At 42.0% G+C, this 23,070-nt stretch overlaps 1 protein-coding gene across 1 annotated transcript in view; it reads left to right on the plus strand.

Moving 5' to 3' along the window:
• Nucleotides 1-23,070, plus strand: part of Ubr1 (Ubr1 ubiquitin ligase) — a 514,997-nt gene that overhangs the window by 61,842 nt on the left and 430,085 nt on the right. The window contains 1 exon segment of the mRNA XM_071669737.1: nucleotides 7,821-7,968. Within this exon segment, the coding sequence (XP_071525838.1) occupies nucleotides 7,821-7,968 (148 nt within the window).

The following is a 23,070-nucleotide window of genomic DNA, read 5'->3' on the forward strand; positions in this document are numbered from 1 at the left end:
TTTCCCTAACCCTCGCACTTTGCACACCACCTCGACCAAAACACCCTATATCTGCCACTCTATCATCAAACACATTCAACAAACCTTCAAAATACTCACTCCATCTCCTTTTCTCATCACCACTACTTGTTATCACCTCCCCATTTGCGCCCTTCACTGAAGTTCCCATTTGCTCACTTGTCTTACGCACTTTATTTACCTCCTTCCAGAACATCTTTTTATTCTCCCTAAAATTTAATGATACTCTCTCACCCCAACTCTCATTTGCCCTCTTTTTCACCTCTTGCACCTTTCTCTTGACCTCCTGTCTCTTTCTTTTATACGTGTCCCACTCAATTTCATTTTTTCCATGCAAAAATCATCCAAATGCCTCTCTCTTCTCTTTCACTAATACTCTTACTTCTTCATCCCACCACTCACTACCCTTTCTAATCAACCCACCTCCCACTCTTCTCATGCCACAAGCATCTTTTGCGCAATCCATCACTGATTCCCTAAATACATCCCATTCCTCCCCCACTCCCCTTACTTCCATTGTTCTCACCTTTTTCCATTCTGTACTCAGTCTCTCCTGGTACTTCCTCACACAAGTCTCCTTCCCAAGCTTACTTACTCTCACCAACCTCTTCACCCCAACATTCACTCTTCTTTTCTGAAAACCCATACAAATCTTCACCTTAGCCTCCACAAGATAATGATCAGACATCCCTCCAGTTGCACCTCTCAGCACATTAACATCCAAAAGTCTCTCTTTCACGCGCCTGTCAATTAACACGTAATCCAATAACGCTCTCTGGCCATCTCTCCTACTTACATAAGTATACTTATGTATATCTCGCTTTTTCAACCAGGTATTCCCAATCATCAGTCCTTTTTCAGCACATATATATATATATATATATATATATATATATATGCCTATATATATATATATATATGCCTATATATATATATATATATATATATATATATATATATATATATATATATATATATATATATATATATATATATATATATATATATATATATATATATATATATTGCAGTGGAATTTATTAAAAAAGGGGGTGACTGTATTGTTGACTGGTTGGTAAGGTTATTTAATGTATGTATGACTCATGGTGAGGTGCCTGAGGATTGGCGGAATGCGTGCATAGTGCCATTGTACAAAGGCAAAGGGGATAAGAGTGAGTGCTCAAATTACAGAGGTATAAGTTTGTTGAGTATTCTTGGTAAATTATATGGGAGGGTACTGATTGAGAGGGTGAAGGCATGTACAGAGCATCAGATTGGTGAAGAACAGTGTGGTTTCAGAAGTGGTAGAGGATGTGTGGATCAGGTGTTTGCTTTGAAGAATGTATGTGAGAAATACTTAGAAAAGCAAATGGATTTGTATGTAGCATTTATGGATCTGGAGAAGGCATATGATAGAGTTGATAGAGATGCTCTGTGGAAGGTATTAAGAATATATGGTGTGGGAGGAAAGTTGTTAGAAGCAGTGAAAAGTTTTTATCGAGGATGTAAGGCATGTGTACGTGTAGGAAGAGAGGAAAGTGATTGGTTCTCAGTGAATGTAGGTTTGCGGCGGGGATGTGTGATGTCTCCATGGTTGTTTAATTTGTTTATGGATGGGGTTGTTAGGGAGGTAAATGCAAGAGTTTTGGAAAGAGGGGCAAGTATGAAGTCTGTTGGGGATGAGAGAGCTTGGGAAGTGAGTCAGTTGTTGTTTGCTGATGATACAGCGCTGGTGGCTGATTCATGTGAGAAACTGCAGAAGCTGGTGACTGAGTTTGGAAAAGTGTGTGGAAGAAGAAAGTTAAGAGTAAATGTGAATAAGAGCAAGGTTATTAGGTACAGTAGGGTTGAGGGTCAAGTCAATTGGGAGGTGAGTTTGAATGGAGAAAAACTGGAGGAAGTGAAGTGTTTTAGATATTTGGGAGTGGATCTGGCAGCGGATGGAACCATGGAAGCGGAAGTGGATCATAGGGTGGGGGAGGGGGCGAAAATCCTGGGGGCCTTGAAGAATGTGTGGAAGTCGAGAACATTATCTCGGAAAGCAAAAATGGGTATGTTTGAAGGAATAGTGGTTCCAACAATGTTGTATGGTTGCGAGTCGTGGGCTATGGATAGAGTTGTGCGCAGGAGGATGGATGTGCTGGAAGTGAGATGTTTGAGGACAATGTGTGGTGTGAGGTGGTTTGATCGAGTGGGTAACGTAAGGGTAAGAGAGATGTGTGGAAATAAAAAGAGCGTGGTTGAGAGAGCAGAAGAGGGTGTTTTGAAGTGGTTTGGGCACATGGAGAGGATGAGTGAGGAAAGATTGACCAAGAGGATATATGTGTCGGAGGTGGAGGGAACAACGAGAAGAGGGAGACCAAATTGGAGGTGGAAAGATGGAGTGAAAAAGATTTTGTGTGATCGGGGCCTGAACATGCAGGAGGGTGAAAGGAGGGCAAGGAATAGAGTGAATTGGAGCGATGTGGTATACCAGGGTTGACGTGCTGTCAGTGGATTGAAGCAGGGCATGTGAAGCGTCTGGGGTAAACCATGGAAAGCTGTGTAGGTATGTATATTTGCGTGTGTGGACGTATGTATATACATGTGTATGGGGGGGGGTTGGGCCATTTCTTTCGTCTGTTTCCTTGCGCTACCTCGCAAACGCGGGAGACAGCGACAAAGTATAATAAATAAATAAATAAATATATATATGTATTTTTTTTTTTTTTTTTTTTTTTTTTTTTATACTTTGTCGCTGTCTCCCGCGTTTGCGAGGTAGCGCAAGGAAACAGACGAAAGAAATGGCCCAACCCCCCCCCCATACACATGTACATACACACGTCCACACACGCAAATACACATACCTACACAGCTTTCCATGGTTTACCCCAGACGCTTCACATGCCTTGATTCAATCCACTGACAGCACGTCAACCCCTGTATACCACATGACTCCAATTCACTCTATTCCTTGCCCTCCTTTCACCCTCCTGCATGTTCAGGCCCCGATCACACAAAATCTTTTTCACTCCATCTTTCCACCTCCAATTTGGTCTCCCTCTTCTCCTCGTTCCCTCCACCTCCGACACATATATCCTCTTGGTCAATCTCTCCTCACTCATTCTCTCCATGTGCCCAAACCATTTCAAAACACCCTCTTCTGCTCTCTCAACCACGCTCTTTTTATTTCCACACATCTCTCTTACCCTTACGTTACTTACTCGATCAAACCACCTCACACCACACATTGTCCTCAAACATCTCATTTCCAGCACATCCATCCTCCTGCGCACATCTCTATCCATAGCCCACGCCTCGCAACCATACAACATTGTTGGAACCACTATTCCCTCAAACATACCCATTTTTGCTTTCCGAGATAATGTTCTCGACTTCCACACATTTTTCAAGGCTCCCAAAATTTTCGCCCCCTCCCCCACCCTATGATCCACTTCCGCTTCCATGGTTCCATCCGCTGACAGATCCACTCCCAGATATCTAAAACACTTCACTTCCTCCAGTTTTTCTCCATTCAAACTCACCTCCCAATTGACTTGACCCTCACCCCTACTGTACCTAATAACCTTGCTCTTATTCACATTTACTCTCAACTTTCTTCTTCCACACACTTTACCAAACTCAGTCACCAGCTTCTGCAGTTTCTCACATGAATCAGCCACCAGCGCTGTATCATCAGCGAACAACAACTGACTCACTTCCCAAGCTCTCTCATCCCCAACAGACTTCATACTTGCCCCTCTTTCCAGGACTCTTGCATTTACCTCCCTTACAACCCCAGCCATAAACAAATTAAACAACCATGGAGACATCACACACCCCTGCCGCAAACCTACATTCACTGAGAACCAATCACTTTCCTCTCTTCCTACACGTACACATGCCTTACATCCTCGATAAAAACTTTTCACTGCTTCTAACAACTTGCCTCCAACACCATATATTCTTAATACCTTCCACAGAGCATCTCTATCAACTCTATCATATGCCTTCTCCAGATCCATAAATGCTACATACAAATCCATTTGCTTTTCTAAGTATTTCTCACATACATTCTTCAAAGCAAACACCTGATCCACACATCCTCTACCACTTCTGAAACCGCACTGCTCTTCCCCAATCTGATGCTCTGTATATGCCTTCACCCTCTCAATCAATACCCTCCCATATAATTTACCAGGAATACTCAACAAACTTATACCTCTGTAATTTGAGCACTCACTCTTATCCCCTTTGCCTTTGTACAATGGCACTATGCACGCATTCCGCCAATCCTCAGGCACCTCACCATGAGTCATACATACATTAAATAACCTTACCAACCAGTCAACAATACAGTCACCCCCTTTTTTAATAAATTCCACTGCAATACCATCCAAACCTGCTGCCTTGCCGGCTTTTATCTTCCGCAAAGCTTTTACTACCTCTTCTCTGTTTACCAAATCATTTTCCCTAACCCTCTCACTTTGCACACCACCTCGACCAAAACACCCTATATCTGCCACTCTGTCATCAGACACATTCAACAAACCTTCAAAATACTCATTCCATCTCCTTCTCACATCACCGCTACTTGTTATCACCTCCCCATTTACGCCCTTCACTGAAGTTCCCATTTGCTCCCTTGTCTTACGCACCCTATTTACCTCCTTCCAGAACATCTTTTTATTCTCCCTAAAATTTACTGATAGTCTCTCACCCCAACTCTCATTTGCCCTTTTTTTCACCTCTTGCACCTTTCTCTTGACCTCCTGTCTCTTTCTTTTATACTTCTCCCACTCAATTGCATTTTTTCCCTGCAAAAATCGTCCAAATGCCTCTCTCTTCTCTTTCACTAATACTCTTACTTCTTCATCCCACCACTCACTACCCTTTCTAAACAGCCCCCCTCCCACTCTTCTCATGCCACAAGCATCTTTTGCGCAATCCATCACTGATTCCCTAAATACATCCCATTCCTCCCCCACTCCCCTTACTTCCATTGTTCTCACCTTTTTCCATTCTGTACACAGTCTCTCCTGGTACTTCCCCACACAGGTCTCCTTCCCAAGCTCACTCACTCTCACCACCCTCTTCACCCCAACATTCACTCCTCTTTTCTGAAAACCCATACTAATCTTCACCTTAGCCTCCACAAGATAATGATCGGACATCCCTCCAGTTGCACCTCTCAGCACATTAACATCCAAAAGTCTCTCTTTCGCACGCCTGTCAATTAACACGTAATCCAATAACGCTCTCTGGCCATCTCTCCTACTTACATAAGTATACTTATGTATATCTCGCTTTTTAAACCAGGTATTCCCAATCATCAGTCCTTTTTCAGCACATAAATCTACAAGCTCTTCACCATTTCCATTTACAACACTGAACACCCCATGCATACCAATTATTCCCTCAACTGCCACATTACTCACCTTTGCATTCAAATCACCCATCACTATAACCCGGTCTCGTGCATCAAAACCGCTAACACACTCATTTAGCTGCTCCCAAAACACTTGCCTCTCATGATCTTTCTTCTCATGCCCAGGTGCATATGCACCAATAATCACCCACCTCTCTCCATCAACTTTCAATTTTACCCATATTAATCGAGAATTTACTTTCTTACATTCTATCACATACTCCCACAACTCCTGCTTCAGGAGTATTGCTACTCCTTCCCTTGCTCTTGTCCTCTCACTAACCCCTGACTTCACTCCCCAGACATTTCCAAACCACTCTTCCCCTTTACCCTTGAGCTTCGTTTCACTCAGAGCCAAAACATCCAGGTTCCTTTCCTCAAACATACTACCTATCTCTCCTTTTTTCACATCTTGGTTACATCCACACACATTTAGGCACCCCACTCTGAGCCTTCGAGGAGGATGATCACTCCCCGCGTGACTCCTTCTTCTGTTTCCCATTTTAGAAAGTTAATACAAATCTTATTAATCACAAATCTTACTAAAACATATATAAAATACTTACAAAACTATGAAAGGGGAAAATGCATTGCAGACTGGGATACTACACCACCAAAACATTACCAATAAATGACTGTTCTTGCTGTTTCTGTAAAGGTTCAGCTTTCTGGTAAATATATATATATATATATATATATATATATATATATATATATATGAATGTAGGTTTGCGGCAGGGGTGTGTGATGTCTCCATGGTTGTTTAATTTGTTTATGGATGGGGTTGTTAGGGAGGTAAATGCAAGAGTTTTGGAAAGAGGGGCAAGTATGAAGTCTGTTGGGGATGAGAGAGCTTGGGAAGTGAGTCAGTTGTTGTTCGCTGATGATACAGCGCTGGTGGCGGATTCATGTGAGAAACTGCAGAAGCTGGTGACTGAGTTTGGTAAAGTGTGTGGAAGAAGAAAGTTAAGAGTGAATGTCAATAAGAGCAAGGTTATTAGGTACAGTAGGGTTGAGGGTCAAGTCAATTGGGAGGTGAGTTTGAATGGTGAGAGGCTGGAGGAAGTGAAGTGTTTTAGATATCTGGGAGTGGATCTGTCAGCGGATGGAACCATGGAAGCGGAAGTGGATCATAGGGTGGGGGAGGGGGCGAAAATTTTGGGAGCCTTGAAAAATGTGTGGAAGTCGAGAACATTATCCCAGAAAGCAAAAATGGGTATGTTTGAAGGAATAGTGGTTCCAACAATGTTGTATGGTTGCGAGGCGTGGGCTATGGATAGAGTTGTGCGCAGGAGGATGGATGTGCTGGAAATGAGATGTTTGAGGACAATGTGTGGTGTGAGGTGGTTTGATCGAGTAAGTAACGTAAGGGTAAGAGGGATGTGTGGAAATAAAAAGAGCGTGGTTGAGAGAGCAGAAGAGGGTGTTTTGAAGTGGTTTGGGCACATGGAGAGAATGAGTGAGGAAAGATTGACCAAGAGGATATATGTGTCGGAGGTGGAGGGAACGAGGAGAAGAGGGAGACCAAATTGGAGGTGGAAAGATGGAGTGAAAAGGATTTTGTGTGATCGGGGCCTGAACATGCAGGAGGGTGAAAGGAGGGCAAGGAATAGAGTGAATTGGAGCGATGTGGTATACAGGGGTTGACGTGCTGTCAGTGGATTGAATCAAGGCATGTGAAGCGTCTGGGGTAAACCATGGAAAGCTGTGTAGGTATGTATATTGCGTGTGTGGACGTGTGTATGTACATGTGTATGGGGGGGTTGGGCCATTTCTTTCGTCTGTTTCCTTGCGCTACCTCGCAAACGCGGGAGACAGCGACAAAGTATAAAAAAAAAAAAAAAAAAAAAAAAAAAAAATATATATATATATATATATATATATATATATATATATATATATATATATATATATATATATATACATATATTTTAGAAAGTTGTATTAACTTTCTAAAATATATGTATATATATATATATATATATATATATATATATATATATATATATATATGTATATATATATATATATATATATTTACCAGAAAGCTGAACCTTTACAGAAACAGCAAGAACAGTCATTTATTGGTAATGTTTTGGTGGTGTAGTATCCCAGTCTGCAATGCATTTTCCCCTTTCATAGTTTTGTAAGTATTTTATATATGTTTTAGTAAGATTTGTGATTAATAACAATTGATAATTCCCTTGCTGGGTGAAATGGGCAAAATATGTGCTTTCTTCCTTTCCTGATTTCTTTACCAACTTCTTTTGAATATTGTAGGATCTGCAGTGACTTCACTCAGTCACACAAGGTAATGGAACACATCTGAGGGATTGATCTTCATGGGGTATGCTATTGATGAAACTGTGGTCACAGAAATATTTTTTATTTGTAGGTACAAAATCAGCACATCATCAGGGGGTGGTTATTGTGACTGTGGTGATAAGGAAGCATGGAAAAGTGATGTATTCTGTGATATTCATGTTAAGGGCCAAATGGTACAACAATCACAAAATCCGTTAGAGAAGTTACCTCCTGACTTGGTAAGTATATTTATGTTGTTTGATACTAACCTTTACATAGAATGATTCAAGTAATCTTGCATGAGCATTTTTTTCTGTGATTTTATCTATTTTATACATGAGTATTTGAAATTTCATTCGTAGATGACCCAAAAAACTTGAAAAGATGTAAATTAAGTTTTCCAGTAGGAAATGTTTTTACTACCATGTTATGGTGAAGCATACTAAAGAGAAAAGGTAAAGACTCCAGGGCTGCAATTAACACCAGCATATCTTTTGTGTTAGAAACTGCAGAAGCTGGTGAAGTGTGTGAAAGAAGAAAGCTGAGAGTAAATGTGAATAAGAGCAAGGTTATTAGGTACAGTAGGTACAGTAGGGTTGAGGGACAAGTCAATTGGGAGGTAAGTTTGAATGGAGAAAAACTGATGAAAGTTCTGGGAGCGTTGAATGTGTGGAAGTCGAGAACATTATCTCGGAAAGCAAAAATGGGTATGTTTGAAGGAATAGTGGTTCCAACAATGTTATATGTTTTCGAGGCGTGGGCTGTAGATAGGGTTATGCGGAGGAGGGTGGATGTGCTGGAAATGAGATGTTTGAAGACAATATGTGGTGTGAGGTGGTTTGACTGAGTAAGTAATGTAAGGGTGAGAGAGATGTGTGGAAATAAAATGAGTGTGGTTGAGAGAGCAGAAGAGGGTGTTTTGAAATGGTTTGGTCACATGGAGAAAATGAGTGAGGGAAGATTGACCAAGAGGATATATATGTCAGAGGTGGAGTGAACAAGAAGCGGGAGACCATATTGGAGGTGGAAGGATGGAGTGGAAAGATTTTGAGTGATCGTAGCCTGAACATGCAGAAGGGCGAAAGGTGTGCAAGGAATAAAGTGAATTGGAACGATGGGGGGGACCAAGGTCGACGTACTGTCAATGGATTGAACCAGGGCATGTGAAGCGTCTGGGGTAAACTATGGAAAGTTGTGTGGGGCCTGGATGTGGAAAGGGAGCTGTGGTTTCGGTGCATTATTACATGACAGCTAGAGACTGAGTGTGAACGAAAGTGGCCTTTGTTGTCTTTTCCTAGTGCTACCTCGCGCACATGAGGGGGGAGGGGATATTATTTCGTGTGGCGGGGTGGTGATGGGAATGAATAAAGGCAGACAGTATGAATAATGTTCTTATCATTATTTTGCTTTGTTGCAGTCTCCCGCGTTTGCGAGGTAGAGCAAGGAAACAGACGAAAGAAATGGCCCAACCCACCCCCATACACATGTATATACATACATGTCCACACACACAAATATACTTACCCATACATCTCAATGTTCTTTTTTTTCTTTTAAACTATTTGCCATTTCCCGCGTTAGCGAGGTAGCGTTAAGAACAGAGGACTGGGCCTTTTTTGGAATATCCTCACCTGTCCCCCTCTGTTCCTTCTTTTGGAAAATTAAAAAAAAAATGAGAGGGGAGGATTTCCAGCCCCCCTCTCCCTCCCCTTTTAGTCGCCTTCTACGACACGCAGGGAATACATGGGAAGTATTCTTAATCCCCTATCCCCAGGGATAACATCTCAATGTACACATATATATACACACACAGACATACATACATACAGAAGAAGACGTCACGCGGGGAGTGCTCATCCTCCTCGTAGGCTCAGATTGGGGTGTCTAAATGTGTGTGGATGTAACCAAGATGTGAAAAAAGGAGAGATAGGTAGTATGTTTGAGGAAAGGAACCTGGATGTTTTGGCTCTTGAGTGAAACGAAACTTAAGGGTAAAGGGGAAGAGTGGTTTGGGAATGTCTTGGGAGTAAAGTCAGGGGTTAGTGAGAGGACAAGAGCAAGGGAAGGAGTAGCAGTACTACTGAAACAGGAGTTGTGGGAGTATGTGATAGAATGTAAGAAAGTAAATTCTCGATTAATATGGGTAAAACTGAAAGTTGATGGAGAGAGATGGGTGATTATTGGTGCATATGCACCTGGGCATGAGAAGAAAGATCATGTGAGGCAAGTGTTTTGGGAGCAGCTGAATGAGTGTGTTAGTGGTTTTGATGCACAAGACCAGGTTATAGTGATGGGTGATTTGAATGCAAAGGTGAGTAATGTGGCAGTTGAGGGAATAATTGGTATACATGGAGTGTTCTGTGTTGTAAATGGAAATGGTGAAGAGCTTGTAGATTTATGTGCTGAAAAAGGACTGGCGATTGGGAATACCTGGTTTAAAAAGAGAGATATACTTCAGTATATGTATGTAAGTTGGACAGATGGCCAGAGAGCGTTATTGGATTACATGTTAATTGACAGGTGCGCGAAAGAGAGACTTTTGGATGTTAATGTGCTGAGAGGTTCAACTGGAGGGATGTCTGATCATTATCTTGTGGAGGCAAAGGTGAAGATTTGTATGGGTTTTCAGAAAAGAAGAGAGAATGTTGGGGTGAAGAGGGTGGTGAGAGTAAGTGAGCTTGGGAAGGAGACTTGTGTGAGGAAGTACCTGGAGAGACTGAGTACAGAATGGAAAAAGGTGAGAACAAAGGAGGTAAGGGGAGTAGGGGGGAATGGGATGTATTTAGGGAAGCAGTGATGGCTTGCGCAAAAGATGCTTGTGGCATGAGAAGCATGGGAGATGGGTTGATTAGAAAGGGTAGTGAGTGGTGGGATGAAAAAGTAAGATTATTAGTGAAAGAGAAGAGAGAGGCATTTGGACGATTTTTGCATGGAAAAAATGGAAATGAGTGGGAGATGTATAAAAGAAAGAGACAAGAGGTCAGGAGAAAGGTGGAAGAGGTGAAAAAGAGGTTAAATGAGAGTTGGGGTGAGAGAGTATCATTAAATTTTAGGGAGAATAAAAAGATGTTCTGGAAGGAGGTAAATAAAGTGCGTAAGACAAGGGAGCAAATGGGAACTTCAGTGAAGGGGGCTAATGGGGAGGTGATAACAAGTAGTGGTGATGTGAGATGGAGTGAGTATTTTGAATGTTTGTTGAATGTGCTTGATGATAGAGTGGCAGATATAGGGTGTTTTGATCGAGGTGGTGTGCAAAGTGAGAGGGTTAGGGAAAATGATTTGGTAAACAGAGCAGAGGTAGTAAAAGCTTTGTGGAAGATGAAAGCCGGCAAGGCAGCAGGTTTGGATGGTATTGCAGTGGAATTTATTAAAAAAGGGGGTGACTGTATTGTTGACTGGTTGGTAAGGTTATTTAATGTATGTATGATTCATGAATTATGTACATGTGTGTATATGTATATGTCTGTGTGTGTATATATATGCATACTTTGAGATGTATAGGTGTGTATATTTGCATGTGTGGACATGTATGTATACACATATGTATGTGGGTGGGTTGGGCCATTCTTTCGTCTGTTTCCTTGCATTACCTGGCTAACGTAGGAGACAGCGACAAAGCAAAATGAATAAATAAATAAATGAATATTATAATATCTTCAAAGAGTATTGTTAAAGAATTCAAATATAAGATGTCTGATGAGTTTAGAAGAGCCACAGTTACCTCCAGCAACATAGTAGCAGGCTTGATTTTATGGACCTTCAATATGAGATTGGTGAACCCAGTGATAGTGCTCTTTGGTGCTTTTAAACTTTCCCAAGTGCTGCTTTGTGTTAACGTCATTTTTCAGGGTGGATGAAATTGTATTGTTACAATGTGTGTAAAGAACTTTGATAACCTGTGCTGAAATTGTTTAGACCTTAAAATACTGGAGAGGATTGAAAACGTTGAGGTATTTGTGCCCTTGAAAATAGCTTGTTCTTGGCTTAACAGGCATGGAAGACTAGAATATTACTAAAGAAGTTGAAAGGTGTTGCAAGAACTGTAAAAGCAAACTGTATAACCATCTGGGACCCAGAGATATGTCTTACATTGCCTGCAGTTGTTAGAAACAATGTGGACCATTCAGTAAAGAATTTTGAAAAGGGTCTGGACAAGTATATACATGATATATAACTAATATATAACAGTGGAAAGGGGAGAATGAATACTTCCCACACATTCCTCATGTGTCGTAGAAGGCGACTAAAGGGGAAGGGAGTGGGGGCTAGAAACCCTCCCCTCCTTGTATTGTAATTTTCTAAATGACGAAACAGAAGGAGTCATGTGGGAAGTGCTCATCCTCCTCGAAGGTTCAGTTTGGGGTGTCTAAACGTGTGTGGATGTCACCAAGATGAGAAAAAAAGGAGAGATAGGTAGTATGTTTGAGGAAAGGAACCTAGATGTTTTGGCTCTGAGTGAAACGAAGCTCAAGGGTAAAGGGGAAGTGTGGTTTGAGAATGTCGTGGAAGGAAAGTCAGGGGTTAGTGAGAGGACAAGAGCAAGGGAAGGGGTAGCACTACTCCTGAAACAGGAGTGGTGGGAGTATGTGCTAGAGTGTAAGAAAGTAAATTCTAGATTGATATCGGTAAAACTGAAAGTAGATGGAGAGATGCCTCCACAAGATAATCTTGTGGAGGCTAAGGTGAAGATTTGTATGGGTTTTCAGAAAAGAAGAGTGAATGTTGGGGTGAAGAGGGTGGTGAGAGTAAGTGAGCTTGAGAAGGAGACCTGTGTGAGGAAGTACCAGGAGAGACTGAGTACAGAATGGAAAAAGGTGAGAACAATGGAAGTAAGGGGAGTGGGGGAGGAATGGGATGTATTTAGGGAATCAGTGATGGATTGCACAAAAGATGCTTGTGGCATGAGAAGAGTGGGAGGTGGGTTGATTAGAAAGGGTAGTGAGTGGTGGGATGAAGAAGTAAGAGTATTAGTGAAAGAGAAGAGAGAGGCATTTGGACGATTTTTGCAGGGAAAAAATGCAATTGAGTGGGAGATGTATAAAAAGAAGAGACAGGAGGTCAAGAGAAAGGTGCAAGAGGTGAAAAAAAGGGCAAATGAGAGTTGGGGTGAGAGAGTATCATTAAATTTTAGGGAGAATAAAAAGATGTTCTGGAAGGAGGTAAATAAAGTGCGTAAGACAAGGGAGCAAATGGGAACTTCGGTGAAGGGCGCAAGTGGGGAGGTGATAACAAGTAGTGGTGATGTGAGAAGGAGATGGAGTGAGTATTTTGAAGGTTTGTTGAATGTGTTTGATGATAGAGTGGCAGATATAGGGTGTTTTGGTCGAGGTGGTGTGCAAAGTGAGAGGGTTAGGGAAAATGATTTGGTAAACAGAGAAGAGGTAGTGAAAGCTTTGCGGAAGATGAAAGCCGGCAAGGCAGCAGGTTTGGATGGTATTGCAGTGGAATTTATTAAAAAAGGGGGTGACTGTATTGTTGACTGGTTGGTAAGGTTATTTAATGTATGTATGACTCATGGTGAGGTGCCTGAGGATTGGCGGAATGCTTGCATAGTGCCATTGTACAAAGGCAAAGGGGATAAGAGTGAGTGCTCAAATTAAAGAGGTATAAGTTTGTTGAGTATTCCTGGTAAATTATATGGGAGGGTATTGATTGAGAGGGTGAAGGCATGTACAGAGCATCAGATTGGGGAAGAGCAGTGTGGTTTCAGAAGTGGTAGAGGATGTGTGGATCAGGTGTTTGCTTTGAAGAATGTATGTGAGAAATACTTAGAAAAGCAAATGGATTTGTATGTAGCATTTATGGATCTGGAGAAGGCATATGATAGAGTTGATAGAGATGCTCTGTGGAAGGTATTAAGAATATATGGTGTGGGAGGAAAGTTGTTAGAAGCAGTGAAAAGTTTTTATCGAGGATGTAAGGCATGTGTACGTGTAGGAAGAGAGGAAAGTGATTGGTTCTCAGTGAATGTAGGTTTGCGGCAGGGGTGTGTGATGTCTCCATGGTTGTTTAGTTTGTTGATGGATGGGGTTGTTAGGGAGGTAAATGCAAGAGTTTTGGAAAGAGGGGCAAGTATGAAGTCTGTTGGGGATGAGAGAGCTTGGGAAGTGAGTCAGTTGTTGTTCGCTGATGATACAGCGCTGGTGGCTGATTCATGTGAGAAACTGCAGAAGCTGGTGACTGAGTTTGGAAAAGTGTGTGGAAGAAGAAAGTTAAGAGTAAATGTGAATAAGAGCAAGGTTATTAGGTACAGTAGGGTTGAGGGTCAAGTCAATTGGGAGGTGAGTTTGAATGGAGAAAAACTGGAGGAAGTGAAGTGTTTTAGATATCTGGGAGTGGATCTGGCAGCGGATGGAACCATGGAAGCGGAAGTGGATCATAGGGTGGGGGAGGGGGCGAAAATCCTGGGGGCCTTGAAGAATGTGTGGAAGTCGAGAACATTATCTCGGAAAGCAAAAATGGGTATGTTTGAAGGAATAGTGGTTCCAACAATGTTGTATGGTTGCGAGGCGTGGGCTATGGATAGAGTTGTGCGCAAGAGGATGGATGTGCTGGAAATGAGATGTTTGAGGACAATGTGTGGTGTGAGGTGGTTTGATCGAGTGAGTAACGTAAGGGTAAGAGAGATGTGTGGAAATAAAAAGAGCGTGGTTGAGAGAGCAGAAGAGGGTGTTTTGAAGCGGTTTGGGCACATGGAGAGGATGAGTGAGGAAAGATTGACCAAGAGGATATATGTGTCGGAGATGGAGGGAACAAGGAGAAGAGGGAGACCAAATTGGAGGTGGAAAGATGGAGTGAAAAAGATTTTGTGTGATCGGGGCCTGAGCATGCAGGAGGGTGAAAGGAGGGCAAGGAATAGAGTGAATTGGAGCGATGTGGTATACCGGGGTTGACGTGCTGTCAGTGGATTGAAGCAGGGCATGTGAAGCGTCTGGGGTAAACCATGGAAAGCTGTGTAGGTATGTATATTTGCGTGTGTGGACGTATGTATATACATGTGTATAGGGGGGGTTGGGCCATTTCTTTCGTCTGTTTCCTTGCGCTACCTCGCAAACGCGGGAGACAGCGACAAAGTATAAAAAAAAAAAAAAAAAAAAAAGATGGAGAGATGTGGGTGATTATTGGTTTATATGCACCTGGGCATGAGAAGAAAGATCATGAGAGGCAAGTGTTTTGGGAGCAGCTGAGTGAGTGTGTTAGTAGTTTTGAAGCACGAGACCGGGTTATAGTGATGGGTGATTTGAATGCAAAGGTGAGTAATGTGGCAGTTGAGGGAATAATTGGTGTACATGGGGTGTTCATTGTTGTAAATGGTAATGGTGAAGAGCTTGTAGATTTATGTGCTGAAAAAGGACTGTTGATTGGGAATACCTGGTTTAAAAAGAGAGATATACATAATTATACATATGTAAGTAGGAGAGATGGCTAGAGAGCGTTATTGGATGACGTGTTAATTGACAGGCGTGCGAAAAAGATACTTTTGGATGTTAATGTGCTGAGAGGTGCAACTGGAGGGATGTCTGATCATTATCCTGTGGAGACGAGGTGAAGATTTGTAGCGGTTTTCAGAAAAGAAGAGAGAACGTTAGGGTGAAGAGAGTGGTGAGAGTAAGTGAGCTTGGGAAGGAGACTTGTGTGAGAAAGTACCAGGAGAGACTGAGTACAGAATGGAAAAAGGTGAGAACAAAGGAGGTAAGGGGAGTGGGGGAGGAATGGGATGTATTTAGGGAAGCAGTGATGGCTTGTGCAAAAGATGCTTGTGGCATGAGAAGCATGGGAGGTGGGTAGATTAGAAAGGGTAGTGAGTGGTGGGATGAAGAAGTAAGATTATTAGTGAAAGAGAAGAGAGAGGCATTTGGACGATTTTTGCAGGGAAATGATGCAAATGAGTGGGAGATGTATAAAAGAAAGAGGCAGGAGGTCAAGAGAAAGGTGCAAGAGGCAAAAAAGAGGGCAAATGAGAGTTGGAGTGAGTGAGTATCATTAAATTTTAGGGAGAATAAAAAGATGTTTTGGAAAGAGGAAAATAAAGTGCATAAGACAAGGGAACAAATGGGAACATCAGTGAAGGGGGCTAATGGGGAGGTGATAGCAAGTAGTGGTGATGTGAGAAGGAGATGGAGTGAGTATTTTGAAGGTTTGTTGAATGTGTTAGATGATAGAGTGGCAAATATAGGGTGTTTTGGTCGAGGTGGTGTGCAAAGTGAGAGGGTTAGGGAGCATGATTTGGTAAACATAGAAGAGGTAGTAAAAGCTTTGTGGAAGATGAAAGCCAGCAAGGCAGCGGGTTTGGATGGTATTGCAGTGGAACTTATTTAAAAAGGGGATGACTGTATTGTTGACTGGTTGGTAAGGTTATTTAATGTATGTATGACTCATGGTGAGGTGCCTGAGGATTGGCGGAATGCTTGCATAGTGCCATTGTGCAAAGGCAAAGGGGATAAGAGTGAGTGCTCAAATTACAGAGGTGTAAGTTTGTTGAGTATTCCTGGTAAATTATATGGGAGGGTACTGATTGAGAGGGTGAAGGCATGTACAGAGCATCAGATTGGGGAAGAGCAGTGTGGTTTCAGAAGTGGTAGAGGATGTGTGGATCAGGTTTTTGCTTTGAAAAATGTATGTGAGAAATACTTAGAAAAGCAGATGGATTTGTATAAAGCATTTATGGATTTTGAGAAGACATATGATAAGAGTTAATAGAGATGGTCTGTGGAAGGTATTGAGAATATATGGTGCGGGAGGTAAGTTGTTAGAAGCAGTGAAAAGTTTTTATCAAGGATGTAAGGCATGTGTACATGTAGGAAGAGAGGAAAGTGATTGGTTCTCAGTGAATGTTGGTTTGCAGCAGGGGTGCGTGATGTCTCCATGGTTGTTTAATTTGTTTATGGATGGGGTTTTTAGGGAGGTGAATACAATAGTTTTGGAGAGAGGGGTAAGTATGCAGTCTGTTGTGGATTAGAGAGCTTGGGAAGTGAGTCAGTTGTTGTTTGCTGATGATGCAGCGCTGGTGGCTGATTCGGGTGAGAAACTTTAGAAGCTGGTGACTGAGTTTGGTAAAGTGTGTGAAAAGAGAAAGCTGAGAGTAAATGTGAATAAGAGCAAGGTTATTAGGTACAGTAGGGTTGAGGGACAAGTCAATTGGGAGGTACGTTTGAATAGAGAAAAACTGTAGTAAGTGAAGTATTTTAGATATCTGTGAGTGGATTTGGTAGCGGATGGAACCATGGAAGCATAAGTGAATCATAGGGTGGGGGAGGGGGCGAAAATTCTGGGAGCATTGAAAAATGTGTGGAAGTCGAGAACAGTATCTTGGAAAGCAAAAGTGGGTATGTTTGAATGAATAGTGGTTCCAACAATGTTATATGGTTCCGAGGCATGGGCTATAGATAGAGTTGTGCGGAGAAGGGTGGATGTGCTGGAAATGAGATGTTTGAGGACAATATGTGGTGTGAGGTGGTTTGATCGATTAAATAATGAAAGGGTAAGAGAGATGTGTGGTAATAAAAAGAGTGTGGTTGAGAGAGCAGAAGAGGGTGTTTTGAAATGGTCTGGTCACATGGAGAGAATGAGTAAGGAAAGATTGACAAAGTGGATATATGTGTCAGAGGTGGAGGAAATGAGGAGAAGTGGGAGACCAAACTGGAGATGGAAAGATGGAGTGAAAAAGATTTTGAGTGATAGGGGCCTGAACATGCAGGAGGGTGAAACGCGTGCAAGGAATAGAGTGAATTGGATCGATGTGGTATACCGGGGTCGACATGCTGTCAATGGATTGAACCAGGGCATGTGAAGCATCTGGGGTAAACCATGGAAGGTTTTGTGGGGCCTGGATGTGGAAAGGAGGCTGTAGTTTCGGTGCATTATACCTGACAGCTAGAGAGTGAGTGTGAACGAATGTGGCCTTTGTTGTCTTTTCCTAGCGCTACCTCGCACACATGTAGGGGAGGGGGTTGTTGTTTCATGTGTGGCGGGGTGGCGATGGGAATGAATAAGGCAGACAGTATGAATTATGTACATGTGTATATATGTATATGTCTGTGTATGTATATATATGTATCCGTTAAGATGAATAGGTATGTCTATGTGCATGTGTGGATGTGTATGTTTCTACATGTGTATGTGGGTGGGTTGGACCATTCTTTTGTCTGTTTCCTTGTGCTACCTTGCTAATGCGGGAGACAGTGACAAAGTATAATAATGATAAAAAAAAAATACCTTGTGAAACAAAGCTGAAGAGTAAATGGGAAGAATGGTTTGGGAATGTTTTAGGAGTAACGTCGGGGGTTGGTAAGAGGACAAGAGCAAAGGAAAGGCTAGCACTACTCCTGAAACAGGAGTTGTGGGAGTATGTGATAGAGTGTAAGAAAGTAAACTCTAGATTGATATGGATAAATGTGAAAGTGGTTGGAGGGAGATGGGTGATTATTGGTGCCTATGCACCTGGGCATGAGAAGAAAGATCATGAGGGGCAAGTGTTTTGGGAGCAGCTGAGTGAGTGTGTTAGCAGTTTTGATGCACGAGACTGGGTAATAGTGATGGGTGATTTGAATGCAAAGGTGAGTAATGTGGCAGTTGAGGGAATAACTGGTGTACATGGGGTATTCAGTGTTGTAAATGGAAATGGTGAAGAGCTTGTAGATTTGTTTGCTGAAAAAGGACTGTTGATTGGGAATACATTAGTTTAAGAAGAGAGCTGTACGTAAGTATAAGTATGTAAATAGGAGAGATGGCCAGAGAGCGTTTTTGGATTACGTATTAATTGATAGGCATGTGAAAGAGAGACTTGGATGTTAATGTGCTGAAAGGTGCCACTGGAGGGATGTCTGATCATCATCTTGTGGGGGTGAAGGTGAAGATTTGTAAAGGTTTTCAGAAAAGAAGAATGTTGGGGTGAAGAGAGTGGTGAGATTAAGTAAGCTTCGAAAGGAGACTTGTATGAGGAAGTACCAGGAGAGATTGAGTGCAGAATGGAAAAAGGTGAGAGCAAAGGATGTAAGGGGATTGGGCAAGGAATGGGATGTATTTAGGGAAGCAGTGATGACTTGTGCAAAAGATGCTTGTGGCATGAGAAGTGTAGGAGGTGGGCAGATTAGAAAGGGTAGTGAGTGGTTGGATGAAGAAATAAGATTATTTAATAGTGAAAGAGAAGAGAGGCATTTGGACAATTTTTGCATGGAAATAGTTTAAATGAGTGGGAGATGTATAAAAGAAAGAGGCAGGAGGTCAAGAGAAAGGTGCAAGAGATGAAAAAGAGGGCAAGTGAGAGTTAGGGTGAGAGAGTTTCATTAGATTTTAGGGAGAATAAAAAGATGTTTTGGAAAGGGGTAAATAAAGTGCATGAGACAAGAGAACAAATGGGAACATCGGTGAAGGGGGCTAATGGGGAGGTAATAACAGGTTGTGGTGGTGTGAGAAGGAGATGGAGTGAGTATTTTGAAGGTTTGATGAATGTGTTTGTTGATAGAGTGGCAGATATAGGGTGCTTTGGTCGAGGTGGTGTGTGAAGTGAGAGGGTTAGGGAGAATGATTTGGTAAACAGAGAAGAGGTAGTGAAAGTTTTGCAGAAGATGAAACCTGGGAAGGTAGCGGGTTTGGATGGTATTGCAGTGGAATTTATTAAAATGGGTGTTTGTGTTGTTAACTGGTTGGTGAGGATATTCATTGTATGTATGGTTCGTGGTGAAGTGTCCGAGGATTGGCAGAATGCATGTATAGTGACATTGCACAAAGATATAAGTTTGTTGAGTACTCCTGGGAAATAATATGGGAGGTTATTGATTGAGATGGTGAAGGCAAGTACAGAGCATCAGATTGGGTAAGAGCAGTGTGATTTCAGAAGTGGTAGAGGATGTGTGGATCAGGTGTTTGCTTTGAAGAATGTATGTGAGAAATACTTAGAAATACAGATGGATTTGTATGTAGCATTTTTGGATCTGGAGAAGGCATATGATATGAGTTGATAGAGATGCTTTGTGAAAGGTATTAAGAGTATATGGTGTCAGAGGTAAGTTACTGGAAGCAGTGAAATGTTTTTATCAAGGATGTAAGGCATATGTATGAGTAGGAAGAAAGGAAAGTGATTGGTTCTCAGTGAATGTCGGTTTGTGGCAGGGGTGCTTGATGTCTCCATGGTTGTTTAATTTGTGTATGGATGGGGTTGTTAGAGAGGTGAATGCAAGAGTTTTGGAGAGGAGCAAGTATGCAGTTTGTTGTGGGTGAGAGGGCTTGGGAAGTAAGTCATTTGTTGTTCACTGTTGATAGAGCGCTGGTGGATGATTTGGGTGAGAAACTGCAGAAGCTGGTGACTGAGTTTGGTAAAGTGTGTGAAAGAAGACAGCTGAGAGTAGATGTGAATAAGAGCAAGGTTATTAGGTACAAAAGGGTTGAGTGACAAGTCAATTGGGAGGTAAATTTGAATGGAGAAAAACTTGATGAAATGAAGTATTTTAGATATCTGGGAGTGGATTTGGCAGCGGATGGAACCATGGATGCGGAAGTAAATCATAGGGTGGGGGAGGGGGCGAAAATCCTGGGAGCCTTGAAGAATGTGTGGAAGTCGAGAACATTATCTCGGAAAGCAAAAATGGGTATGTTTGAAGGAATAGTGGTTCCAACAATGTTGTATGGTTGTGAGGCATGGGCTATGGATAAGAGCTGTGCGCAGGAGGGTGGATGTGCTGGAAATGAGATGTTTGAGGACAATGTCTGGTGTGAGGTGGTTTGATCGAGTAAGTAATGTAAGGGTAAGAGAGATGTGTGGAAATAAAAAGAGTGTGGTTGAGAGAGCAGAAGAGGGTGTTTTGAAATGGTTTGGGCACATGGAGAGAATGAGTGAGGAAAGATTGACCAAGAGGATATATGTGTCGAAGGTAGAGGGAATGAGGAGAAGTGGGAGACCAAATTGGAGGTGGAAAGATGGAGTGAAAAAGATTTTGAGTGATCGGGGCCTGTACATGCAGGAGGGTGAAAGGCGGGCAAGGAATAGAGTGAATTGGATCGATGTGATATACCAGGGTTGACGTGCTCTCAGTGGATTGAATCATGGCATGTGAAGCGTCTGGGGTAAACCATGGAAAGTTGTGTGGGGCCTGGATGTGGAAAGGGAGCTGTGGTTTCGGGCATTATTGCACGACAGCTAGAGACTGAGCATGAACGAATGGGGCCTTTGTTGTCTTTTCCTAGCGCTACCTCGCACACATGAGGGGGGAGGGGGATGGTTTTCCATGTGTGGGGAGGTGGCGATGGTAATAAATAAAGGCAGACAGTGTGAATTGTGTGCATGGGTATATATGTATGTGTCTGTGTGTGTATATATATGTGTACCTTGAGATGTATAGGTATGTATATTTGCATGTGTGGATGTGTATGTACATACATGTGTATGGGGGTGGGTTGTGCCATTTCTTTCGTCTGTTTCCTTGCGCTACCTCGCAAATGCGGGAGACAGCAACAAAGCAAAAAAAATAAATAAATGAATAATAACTTGTATAGCATCCAGAATGTGATGGTTACAAAGGACTAAGGGCTCTTGCCACAGATATCCTGGCTGATCAGAGGAGCAACCCAACAGCTTGGTCTGAGGCTGAGCTTTGGGATGAATGACCTCTAAAATCCTCATATGTCTGTAAAGTAAGGGATATTGTTTTATATTTCATTTTGTATTTAAAAGTTAGAAAACCAGATTAAAGACAGGAAGTGATTTTTTAGGTATCCTATATGCTGTGTAGTTTCCACACTGCACTTTTAAGTTCTTGATCCCATTCCATAATTGATTCCATTTTATAATTGGTAATATGATATGAGAGAGAGTGATATTTGAATGCAGTTAGAACGAGAATGAAGATTGCATCTTGTAGATCTTGACACCTCATCCCACTTGTAACTCCCTCAGGGGGGGGTGGCCATGGCAATGGAGTTCGAATTACTAGTGAACTCCATTGCTGCTTTGTGGACTTTAGTGTCTCATGTTTAACAAGCCGTTGGCAGAGGGGAACTCTAGCACAGTGTTTGCAGGGGCTCATACCTAAAGTTGCTATTGGCTGCTCTTTTCTAATGTTCCTACTTACTTTTTTTGTCTTTGGTTTATACCTAATTTTGCTGTCTAAATGTTCCATCCTATAACCTCTATCTAATTGCTCCTAACATTTTGCCAGGAGTCAGGGCTAACACCGAGTACTCACTTCAGAAAAATCTAGTTACAAAGAATGATCTGTGTGAATTAAGAGTTTTCAAGTAGTATGTATGACTAGGAGAGATTGTATGTTTGTAGACAAAATGCCAATAGTCCTCATGTGGGTAAGGCAGAAAGAAAGGACAGCTGCCTTGTCAGAGGAGTGCAGCTTGACAACCACTGAAGTTTTTGGTTTGAAAAATTGACATACGGTGAATGAGTTTCAAGGAGCTCAAATCAGATGAGGATGTCATAGGAATATTTGATCATATACAGTGGAGGTATTTTACCTTTGGAAGTGGTGTAGGTAGGCAGTTAAGCAAAGGAAAAAATGTAGTATCACGTATGTCAATGTGGAAGCTGATGATACACTACATAATTTGAGGGTAAGTGTGAAAATTAATTCAGAGGCTCTAGATGCTTAATGCACCTCAGGTGAATGGGAATGGAGTTGATAATGATGAATTATTATTTTTATTATTATTAGTTTTTCATACATATTCGCCATTTCCCATTTTAATGAGGAAGCTTCAAGAACAGAGGACTGAGCCTTAGAGGATAATACTTCACTTAACCCTCTTCTTTGTTCTTTCTTTTGGACAAGTAAACACTGGAGGACAGGATTTCCGGCCCCCCTGCTTCCACCTCTTTTAGTTACCCTTTACAACACACAGGGAATGTATGGGAAGTAATCTTTCTCCCGTCTCCAGAGATTATTATTATTTATTTATTATACTTTGTTGTCTCTCGAGTTAGCGAGGTAGCGCAAGGAAACAGATGAAAGAATGGCCTAACCCACCCACATACACATGTATGTACATACACGTCCACACACGCACATATACATACCTATACATTTCAACATATATATATATATACACGCATGTACATAATTCATATTTGCTGCCTTTATTCATTCCCGTTGCCACCCCGCCACACATGAAATGACAACCCCCTCTCCTCACACATGCATGAGGTGGTGCTAGGAAAAGATGACGAAGGCCACATTCGTTCACACTCAGTCTCTAGCTGTCATGTATAATGCACTGAAACCACAGCTCCCTTTCCACATCCAGGCCCCACTAAACTTTCCATGGTTAACCCAGACGCTTCACATGCCCTGGTTCAATCCATTGACAGCGCGTCCAACCTGGTATACCACACCGTTCCA

Source organism: Panulirus ornatus, chromosome 14 (genome assembly GCF_036320965.1).
Source record: "Panulirus ornatus isolate Po-2019 chromosome 14, ASM3632096v1, whole genome shotgun sequence".
In the NCBI taxonomy this organism is placed as follows: Eukaryota; Metazoa; Arthropoda; class Malacostraca; order Decapoda; family Palinuridae; genus Panulirus; species Panulirus ornatus.